Consider the following 11676-nt stretch of genomic DNA (forward strand, 5'->3'; position numbering starts at 1 on the left):
AACCATGGGCAAAACCGTTAGAAACGGGTTTTTTTCATCGAAAACAAAGATAGAACATTGAAAATTGAAAACAACCAGCCAAAAGTTAACGAAAAAAAATCAACTGTGAAATCAAAATAATGACGGTTTGAACGGTTTTATGGTTTCAAATCGAACAACGAACACCCATAAACTTGTTACATGATTACCAATGTATGTGTTTCCTACTACATCGCATGGGCACCCGTCTAGTACCTATTTATATGGTATATCACAACTTTCATTTACTTATATAGTTAACCCCACAAAATTTTAATTTTGTAACTCTCATCCACTAAGTTACACAAACAACCTCACAAGTTTTTAATAGGATACAAGCCAATACCTTAATGAACCAAAACGATACTCACTGATTTACGCACGGATTTACTGGTTATAACAAAATCTTGAAATGCATGTAAACAAAGAGGACGCAATTTATCGATTAAAATATTCATTTATAATACAACGGGAAGGTGAGAAGTTAAAGTTGAGATAGAATTGAAATGTATTGGTTCTCCCTTACTGGTTAGGAATAGTTTACATGTAAGAAAGACTACACTTTGAAGTTAAATATTTTCCTTAATTCTTATAAAAGTCTTATTTTCTCCTTACGGAACTCATCTATTGTTGAGCCAAAGTATTACGACTTCTTTGGGAAAATATGATCTATAAAGTTGGTGTTAAAACTAGAAATGTCTTAGACCATTTTTATTCCCAACCCAACCCAACATAACTTTAATAAAGCGATTCTAATTCATTTGTGTTTTCTTGATGCGTATTTGAAAGATAAACAAAATTCTTGTTATCTTGGTTCTATCATTTCAAGTTGACAGAAATAAACTAGAACCACTTTAAGGACTCTCCTCTCCAATCAATTATAGAAATTTTATAAGCTTTTTCTTAACGGTAAATCACACACTCGTCTACTCCTAAATTACATCAATAATGTGGCAAATCACACACTCTTCTACTCCTAAATTACATCAATAATAAATGCCAAGATTTTCAATAATATCCTAATGCCAAGATTTAAATCGCTGCCCTATGCCAACAGACATGAACCTACACTAATAAAAAGTTTTTTTGGATAGCGGCGCAGCTTGTTGTCCGCTTAACTTCTGTTTTGATGTAATTACTACCTTGTTTTTATTTAAATTCATAACTTGTTACAAAAAAAAAAGGTGACCAATTGAGGGCTTTAGCTCATTTGTGAGGATTTGCCTCCTAAATGACATCTTGTGTCAATTGGGATTATGGGCTTGATATTTTTTATGAGTTCACATAGCCAAATTTATCCTGCTACTGCATATACATATATATATATATATATATATATATATATATATATAGAACATATAACAAAAAACATCTATTGATCCAACTGATTAGTCAAAATTAGTGACTCCATGTATGATCCAACAAAGAAGGACCGTATGTTTCCATATATACCTAGGCTCTTCACATTCCCAGCGCAATCAACGAACACTAATTCATGATTCTTCAATGCCAATATCATGTCTCCATTCATCCTAAACCCTACAACCCTTCTTAACAAACCCGGTAACTGTATAACATACAGCTTCTCCCATGATCCCATCACACCATACTCTTTCATCACCCATACACCACAACCTTCTTTTCCCTTCTCCATATCATACTCGATGACCGTTAGCTGCCCTTTACGTGTACTAATCGACAAATTCGAGACGTGTTGTTGAGCTAAACCATCTGGTAGTGACATTTCATCGAACACCTCATGGACCAACTCAAATGACACGATTAGACAACGAGGTGTTGTGTCAATTCGCTTCTCATAGGCAACCCAATGTATGGCCCCATTAAAGCAAACCTGAGGTTGAGCAATAGCCAAACTGTTAATCAAAACCGAACAAAAAACTGATTAACCAAAAACGGAATCAATCGAAAAACAGTTGCCTTTTTTTTACCCTCACTTAACCAAACCATTCATATTTTTTCATATATTTCTCACTTTTACATATTCATTTCATGTTTTATACCTCAATTTCATGTATTTTATGTTTTATGTCTTAATTTTTGTATTTATAGATTTATTTATTGTATTTATAAGTCTGACTATATAATATTTAATTAATACCTCTATTGTATTTATACCTCAAATTCGTATATTTATATTTTCATTATTTGATGTACTTCGATACAAAAATTTTAGACAAAGTTTGATTATGATTATTCTCAAAACCAAAAACCTACATGATTAATCGAATAAACCAAACCAATTTATATATTCACAATTATGGGAGATGTTGTGCAATCCGGTTTTTACATCCTGCATAATCAATTGTACGTATCATCACATATGTGGCTGCGTTGTTTTGCTTGCCAGGTGTTAGTGATTTCTAGCTACGTATGTTTTCCAGCTATTTTTATCTTTACATGCTTTTATTTATTTATTTTTCTCTCTCCCTCCCCCCCTCTCTCTCTCAGACTATGAATTCATTTCTTAAACCTTTCTCTCTCTCTCTCTCTCTCTCTATATATATGAAACCATCATCTCTTTGTTGTGATGGATGTTCATGGTCGTGCGCCTGTGGTGGTGGTGGTGGTCTGGTAGGGTAAATGTTCTCCGCTTCATCGGATACTGTTTAAGGTCATTGATGGTGGTCGTTTGGTTCCACTCGTCGTCGCTGCTGGGTTCGATTTCAAAACCTAAGCTGATGGTGACCGGGGGTCATTTTGTTCGATTTGCCATCATTGTCGGTTGTTAAAGTTAAGGTTTATGAGGGTAGTTGACGCTTTAATCACGTTTTGTCGACCCCCATTTTGTAGCCATAGGCTGTGGTGTCTCTGTGGGTTCATCCAGTTACTTTGCTCACCATTGTTTTAATCATCGTTTTGTCGAACTCCATTTAATCATCACTTTAACCATCCACCATCATGTCTATCTTTGAAGGTTTCGATTCGGAACCCTTGGTGGCAGTAGAGTGGTGGTGACATGGGTCGGTTTGGTTGATAAAGGCCATGATCATGGCATGTTTGAGCCTATATGTAAATCTATTTCTTACCAACTTTTGATTGTTGGTTTGGTTTTCTTGGGATTGAGCACATGAGATTTATTGTTGGTTCGCTTTGATTGTGGACGGATTTATTGTTGGCAGGTTCTATGTGGAACCCTTAGGTGGTGTTGGCATGGTGGTGGCTGACTGCCTGTCAGAGAGGACATACTTTGGTTGGTCTTCGTCTATCGTTATCGACTTCCGATTCGGAACCATTGGTGGCGGTTAAGTGGTGGTAGCTGCGGGTTCTGACTTGGAACCTTTGGTAACATTCATCCTAAGTGGATGACCCAAGTATATGGTTTCTTGATGGCAACTGCTTTTGGCCGTCAAAAATGTCGTATGTTTATGAATTCATTGTTTTGGTAGTGGAATTTAGTTTGGATGTAAATTTGGGTTCCATAACCTGTGGTTTTTAGTCGATGGGTTCCACCAAAATTAGGATGGTTAATCATTTATGGTAGAAAAGGAATTTGATGTTATTTGCTTTCTGTTGTGGCTCAAGTCCTAATGTGTGTATAAATTTTACCCAAATAAAGTATAATGACTTGACAAATTTAGTTTACGGTTTGATATTGAGCAACGTGTTGTTGTAGTGTCATATATAACTTGAGACATGCTATCCAAAGTTTAAAGGTTGTATCCTAAGCTTTAGTGTTTGTACATTTTGTTTTTTTCAATTTGGTGATCTGTTTTATTACCAGCTGTCTTTTGGTGTTGATACATGTTTGTTATCCAGCGTTTAGTATCATTTGGTGTTTGAGTCTTCGTATTTTGTGCATTCTTCTCGCCAACATCACCATACACTTCCATCTCTCTCTAGACTTCTTTCTTTTCTTCTACCTCTTTCTTTCTAACACCGTTGTCGTCATCTGTTGTTGCCGGGTTTGATTTTGAAACCCTTGGTGGCGGTGGGGGTTCGATTCATGGCGATTGCCGCCTCAATCTTCGTTGTTGGGTTCTCTGTGATGTTTGCCACCTGCCTCTGCCTTAACCTCCTCTCTCTTCCTTTATCTTTGTAGACCGAAAGCCACCCTAGAAGTGGAGATGGTATGAATGCATATAGATTCTTTTTTAAACGATTGTTATACTTTTTGTGTTCTAGGATGGTGATTTATGGGTAGCGAAAGCTTCAATGTTGGTGGGATTGGGGAATTCTTCTTTGTGAAGGTACCGCCACTGTTGATTTATAGTTGGATTTAGTTGTGAACATTCCCTTATTGTGCGCATATATTTCATTTGATAATGCAAAGCTTGAGAATGGCAAGCATTATATCATTCACATTTAGTGAGACTACTGACCTACTGCTTAGTGAAAATTGTATAGGTAGTAAAGTTGTAGGTTTCTCATGGCATTTTCCGCCTCAATCATTGTTGACGAGTTTGATTCAGGAACCCTGGGAGGCGTGGAGTGTTGGTGGTGCTGGTTTTCTGGTCATCCGTCTCCGCCATAATCTCTCTTTTTTCATCAGTGTAGGTCGGAATCCTAGAAGCGGTTATGGTGGTGAAGAGATCTACAGAGGGAATAATTGAACCCGACATGACGGTGGTGGTCTCGCGATGGTGCTGGTCTGGTAATTGGTCATGTGACTCCTTAACAAACTTGCACTTGTTAATATACAAATGGTTCAATTAGTTTCTTATTTGAAGGATGTTACATGTTGAATGAATCCGGTTAATTTCAATTTTATTTGTTTTGTTTTAGAATTCTCTTTTGGATACTATTTATTCTAGTTTCAAATGAATGATATTCGTAACCACCTTTCATCCAGGGTTATAAGCAGGATTTGTCAACAAGTTATTAAAGGTTATTTCTTTTTGATGTTATATTAATTAATCATTAACCTATAGGCATCCAACTGTTATCGTTTAAATGATGTAAACACTTAATTTTTTTCTCTTCTTATCAATGTAGGGTGGTTGTCAAGTGGTCACTACCACCTTGCTGGTGATCTAGGTCTCTTGAGGAATAAGGAATGAGGATCTTCATATATCAGGTTAAAAGTTAAATTCCGTTTGCATGAATTATTAGTTGGATTCATATATAATGATGTTTGTGTTCGTTTAGAGGATATTAACATGTGGACATAAATGTATACAAACAAAAGTTATAGCACTGTTTTTATTTTGTTATGTAAGTGTGGAACATCAAGCAAACTTCATTATCAATGAATAGTTGCATCATTGGTTTGGCAGGTTGATCGTTTTGGAGGATTACTGAAGAAGTTTTTGGCATGCTACGGTGGTTGCTGCTATTTTATGTTTAAGTAATGGATAATTTCTCTCTGTTTTTGTTAGGTAAAGTGAAAAATTCTAATTAAGGGTGAGGATGAGCATTTCATTTAGGTAGACTTCATAGGTGATTGGTTTGGTTTTAAGTATATGCTTTCCATTTAGTAAAAGTATGGTATTTGTAATAGCAACAAAGAACATATGTTACTAAACCGAGATACCTTATGGTATCAAATATGTCATACATTAAAAGTTCCATATGGTATTTTCAATATCAAAAGGCTTTATATATGCACAATTGACTAGGAGTGTTAACGGCTCAGTTTAAAACCATAAAACTGTGCAAACCGTTCATTATTTTTGCTTTTGCGGTCGGGTTTTTTTTATTTTTTTTCGGTCGGCTTATAAAATTTCAAATGGTGCCTAATGATTTGGCTTAGGGTTTATAATTGAAACACACTTTTCGTATAAAAGCCCAATAAGCCCAAACCGTTGTTTGCAGTCCACTTTCGGTTTCTAATGACCAAAACGGCTGCTAACTGTTTGGCTCACAGTTTGATACCAAACCCTCAAAACCTAATTGTGAACACCCCACCCCTATTACTGACGTGTATGATATATACATAGCAAATGGCCTGGGCATGCGGGTTAATTGTTTAGTAAAGTGAAAAGACATGTATTTGTTAATCGTGCCACTGCAGTAATAATGTAAATGACAGTTATGTGTATTTTTACAATTTCCTTATGAATGTTGCCTGCTTATGTTATTTGTGTTGGTAGTATGCAGTGCATGTTCGTCGGTTGATGTGGTTTTTTTTTTTTCAGGTCGTCTACATGTTGGCGTTAAGGTGACCTATTCAAGAAAGCAAAGGGATAATCACATCAAACCACTCTGTTGTAACTAAATCCACTCATTTGTAACTATCTTTTGTAACTAAATATTTGTAACCAGTAATATGCAAGTATGGTACGAAGCAAGGTAGCCGTGAAACCCTTTTGTAATTATGACTGTATGACATTAGATAGCAAATATCTACCCCTTATCTTTGTATGACATTGGGTAACTATCAACCTTTTTGTACCTATGCACCGTAAATAAACTTTCCCCGCAGCAACGCGCGGATACTAAAACTAGTTTTAATATAATTTAGAGTTTATGGTGTTTTATATAATAACTTGATGGTGTTTCTTCAACTTTAATGGTGATAGTTGGAAACATTGAATTCGATGCGGGGGCTAAAAATACTTGGGTTAATAAAATAGATTAACCACGGTTTCGGCTTAGGCTACTAAACAAACAGACCTTACCTGAGACCAAGTGACTTGAATCGTGTTGCGTAGACGATTGCACGGCTTTCTCCAAGCACGTGATGCGAGTGAAAACACCTCAACCAACGGTGGATCTTCCATCGCAATAACATACACTATTCTAACAACCTTAGGATCATGAGTCACGGGACAAACACCAAAGCCTAGCCACGTTTGTTCACAGTCCGGAACCAAAAGGCGTAGAGATTTTCGAATAGACGGATTCCAAAGAACAACCATATGCATGGAATCAAATAAGTCGTCGCTGAAACAAACCACACCCTGGCAATAACCGACAACCCTAAAATAGGCAGTCTTGCTCGCGTATTGAAACGGAATAATATTATTAAGAAAATGTAATCCGAAAGTTTCGTCTTCTGCTGTGAGGTATTGCTCGGTCTTATTGGTTCGATCGTAGTATCTGATGTATAGCGAGGGATTTGTTGAATTGGAGGTGTTGGGAGATGAAACGGTGGCTTGAGATGATTTGGAGACGGTGCGGGACCTGAGAAGGGAAATGAGAGGGAGGCGTTTGAGGATTTGGAGTTGAAGGTCGTCAGTCAGGGAAGTAATAATATTCTGACATGGATGTGGTTTTGGTATGAAAGACATGGAGGGGATTTATTTATTTTGTGGTGGAACAGGGGAAAGGACGTCGGTTTTTACGTGGCGGTTGCACCAAGCACCATCTGTACCTGCATGCTTTTTTTTTTCATCGGTGGTTGAAGGTATCTATGCGTTTTTATCACATTCAGAATTGTTCTTGTTTTATCTATACAGAAGCCCAGGCAGTTGTACATACGTGATACGACTTCAATTTTTCTATGGTTTAAAAAGTCTATTTTTCAAAGTTATTATGGTTATGCTTATATTTATACAATTCGTATAAAAGCCCGGCCAACGACATGTCCGACATCGTTGTAAGGTGTTACCCACATAAAGTTATGCAAGTCGAATGACTTTATATGAATCGTATAAAAGGTACCAATGTGAAGAGGGTGTTTGAATAGCAGGACCCAATTAAAAAAAAAGTGAAAGTCCATTAGAAGGAACCCAAATAGTTAAATGGACCAAGGATGCTCTCCTTTCACCGTTTAGAGTGGAGGATTTTCACAACTTTTGAAACCAACTCAGTGTCTTCCAGTTTACTTCTGATGACAAGTAGTCTATGCTTTCGCTTGAACCACATGACCCAAATCCAAACTTGGAACAGTTTAGCCAAATATTGCAACAACCTAGACCCAACCAATTGATGATTGGGTAAAAGAATGTCTTTTTAATGTCTAATATCGTGTGTTTTAGTTATTCATATATATCGAACACGATTACTTTGAGATCTTTTATGATTGCAGGTATTCGGTGCTTAATGAAGCTAAACGGAGCTTAATGGAAGCTATTGAGAAGATACTCGAGAGTTAATACGAAGATAAACGAGGCTGGTAGTCAAGATATGGAGGAAAATTGAAGAAGACCAGATAGGTCGCAAGTTGCGTTGCCAGGGCCGCAATTTAGACCCAACCAATCTGGGTTCAATCACAATCCATCCCACTTTAAAGCTTTCACTGGTGTCACAAGCTTGCGTTACCAAGTCCCGTGATATAATGATAAATACATACGTTTCTCCTGTATATTTTTATAATATTTTATTAGTTTTTAGTTCGTTTTTCATTTAGAATATGTATATTATTAACTTAATAATGTTTTGTAGGTCTCGGGACATAAACACGATTGAAAAGAGCAAGAAACGAGCTAAAATCGAGAAACGGAACGAACCAGGATTGAACCGGACTGGACCAACAATTGAACCAGAAAAAATGGAGCAAGCGGTGCTACGCGGACAGCCTCCCCTTTCATGTCGCGTAGCGCGGCGTGGTGTTTGTTTTCTACTACTCCGCGTTACATGTTCAACTTAACCATGCTCGTTGTGTGATGCGACGAGCTCTATTTTCCAGAAAGTTTCGACATGTGCAAGGGTTTCGAGCTCTAATCACTATATAAGCATCATTAACCTCAACCCTAACATAATGAGACGAACCAGAGTTGAATTTGTGAAGTCTTGGAGCTTAGGATTGCATATTTTGAAGGTTTGGAAGACTTAAAATCTATCAATGAAGTGCTTATTGATTGGGTCGTATGGGTTTTATCGCCTTTAATCTATCGTTCTTTATTGTTTTTTACCATGAATTCTATCTTTTGTGCTTTGTTTAATTTAGTTATGCTAGGCTAAACGTTTTAGACGGCCTAGGCTTATGATGAACTTGTGTTGATTTTGGATTTTGGTTTGGATTTTGTTTTCGTTTATGGATTTATGATCAAGTAAACAGCTTATTGTTATTCATTCAATGCATATGTGTGCTTAGGATTATTTGATGTGTTTTATTGTTTCACAGTTTCCTTGGTGATTGTTTCATATGATAGGATTTTATTAGGTAATCTACTATGTGTTTTTGACTAGTTTATGGTTGAATTGCAGTAAAATCATAGGAACAGTATTAATAAATCAAATAGACTTAAGTGTGCTGCTAATCTAAATAGCTGTAAGGTGATAGATTATATGATAACTTTTGGTTGTTTGAATTGCTAGATTTAGTTCTTCGTAAGGAGTCTGTCTAGGTTTAGTTTATCAGCCTTGTTTATCTAGTTATGTGAATACTTTAAATTACCTTTGATTTCCGCGCTGTAAGGTAGGATTTCTTATAAAGGTACTTGTCATAAAATAAATTAACGACCGTGAGCGAGTCTAATTAAACCGGTAATTTTAATAGCATATAAGGGTTCCATAGGTATCTTCATGAGAATGGTCGATGGTGCTGTTCGATTTCCCCTTAATTGAATAATTTAAGATCCTGGTTCCATAACTTAGTATTTTTCAACCATTTGATAATTGATGCGTTTGGGATTCTAGCCTAGGTGATTATTTGTCATCATCTGAATTTAGTCCAATTTCTAAGTCTAGTCGTCTTTAATTTTATTAATTAGTTTTAATTGGTTTAAATTTAGTGTTTTAGTAAAATCCCCCTTTAATAAATATAAACTAAATAGTTGTATCAGTCAGTTGAGTCTAGTTAGCTAGTTAGTGTAATTTAAAGAGTCTGTGAGTTCGATATCTAGACTTACTAAACTGTACTAGAGTCGACCAGTACACTTGCCGGTTAGTTGTTTCAGTTAAGTTTAAGAGTCTAAAATTATTACTTAGTATCTAGATTAGTGTTTATTTAGTTAATAAATTAATAACTACTTTTAGCACATCAAGTTTTTTGCGCCGTTGCCGGGAACTCCTGGAGATTGCGTTATTAGCTTTGATTAGACTTACTTGCTATATACGTGCTATTTGTTTTCGTTTTTGTTTTGAGTCGTAGGAGTCTAATTGTCCGTGTATTTTATTTCTTTTGAGCCTAGTAAATATGTGTGAGATTTGTGGAGGACCCCATTTTACCCTTATATGTCCACAATATGTGGGGTTCACATTATTATACTAATCCTTCTGTGTGGTCGCAACAAAAAATTTTCGCAGGGACCTTCTTCGTATTATTATGATGATTTGTATCAGCAGACTTAGAATAACCAGGGGCAGTTTTGTGGTCAATATTCTGATAGCAACTCTATTGGGGATAGTTATGGTGCTTTGAGTATGATAGAAGAATTGTTGGTCCAGTACGCTGCAAAAGTTGCCAATTCCCAAAAGTTGTTAGCTGAGCATGATAGCATATTGAAAAATCAACATATTGTTCTTACCAATCTCCAACATACAGTAGAAAATATTGCTAAGAGACTGGATGAAGAAGAGGAAGAGTGGAAAATGCAGGTCAAGTAACGGAGACGAAAATTGACCTTGAAGTCCCACCTCCGGTGTCACGGTTTACTTTTACTGATTACTGAAGTGACTCTGATGATGAGATAAACAAAGAAGAGTGGGCTACCTATCAGAGGTCGTTAGTGAAGGAAGTAGTGTTGGAAGATGAAGTGGATTTGGGAGATTCACTTGAGTTGACGTTTAATGTTGAGGAAAATGTTGAGAATAAGTTGTGTGAGGAGGATGAGTTTTTGTATTTGGAGTTAGAAGGTTTGTCTGAGTACGATAAAATATGTGAGTTCGATTCATAGGGTGACTTAGCATTTTTTGAAGCCCTACTAGAAGGTAAACCGATAGAAGTGATAGACCCTACACCACACGAATGAACTAAGTGTGGGGATCAACATGTAGAAGATTTAGATATGAAAGTGGTGGTAGAGGAAGAACACCATAGCCGACCCGTGACAATTATAATAAATGTCGCTCATAAATCAAAACCGCGGGAAAAGGCGAAGATTAAAAGAGCATCTGCGAATCGAAACTATTTGTAAGTCAACAGATGGTCTACAGGAAAGAATAAGACATTGAAGCTTAAGCACGACCAATTTTCTCGATACATACCATGCATCCGGTTCATGCCAGGTAAGTTTAAATTTTGGTGGTTTGACCTGTTAAGGATTTTTAAAACATTTTTTCAATTCCACCGATAAAATTTTAATGTTTAACAAGGATCGGGTGGAACTGAACAGGTTAGATAGGGTCCATGTTAAAGAGAAACCTCCTGATTAAATTCAAGTGTGGGGAGGTTTTGCAGAGTTTTTATAATTAATCGAGTCACTAACGTAGTTTTTTTTTGTAGTTTTCTTTATTTTGTGTTTTTAAGTTTTGTAGGGTTGAAGAAATATTTAATGAGTAGCCGGATCCCCTGGAAGAGTAGAATGAAAAAGACAAGAGGGCGGATGGAGCAGCTGACCGTTTGCTTTGTTTTATTTGTTGTTGTTGATTATTCATGTTTTATATACATTTATTAGTTTGGGTTGATTGGTTTGGTGAAATATTTTGAATACATAACATATATCAAGTTGGTTTATTTGATAAGATATATTTTTAGATATGTTTGTTATATATTTGCCTCTTCTATTCGTATGTGAGAGAATAATTTATTGTTGTTGAGCACGTTCGAGGTTGAAGGGTATTCATGGAAAAAGACTTTAGCATCAAATTTCATGCACATATTACCATATAAGTTTTTTCCATTATCTAGCTTGTACTTCTTTATTTTGTTTT

General features: G+C 36.2%; 1 protein-coding gene across 1 annotated transcript; it reads right to left on the minus strand.

Annotated features, from left to right (window-relative positions):
• Window positions 1–1390: 1390 nt before the first annotated feature.
• On the minus strand, window positions 1391–7208 carry LOC143581057 (F-box protein At3g07870-like). The gene is made up of 2 exons (XM_077063930.1): window positions 6597–7208; window positions 1391–1870 (listed from the first exon to the last, which is right to left on the minus strand). The coding sequence occupies exons 1-2, from the start codon at window positions 7206–7208 to the stop codon at window positions 1391–1393; spliced, it is 1092 nt and encodes a 363-aa protein (XP_076920045.1).
• Window positions 7209–11676: the final 4468 nt, after the last annotated feature.

This window comes from Bidens hawaiensis, unplaced genomic scaffold (assembly GCF_021521415.1).
Source record: "Bidens hawaiensis isolate Kalapana, Puna unplaced genomic scaffold, B.hawaiensis_p1.1 tig00030797_1, whole genome shotgun sequence".
Taxonomy (NCBI): Eukaryota; Viridiplantae; Streptophyta; class Magnoliopsida; order Asterales; family Asteraceae; genus Bidens; species Bidens hawaiensis.

Coding starts and splice junctions, on each gene's coding strand:
- LOC143581057 (XM_077063930.1), bottom strand. CDS start 7,208: ATGTCTTTCATACCAAAACCACATCCATGTCAGAATATTATTACTTCC. Junction 1,871..6,596: donor TTCAAGTCACTTGGTCTCAG/GTAAGGTCTGTT, acceptor GCTCAACCTCAG/GTTTGCTTTAATGGGGCCAT.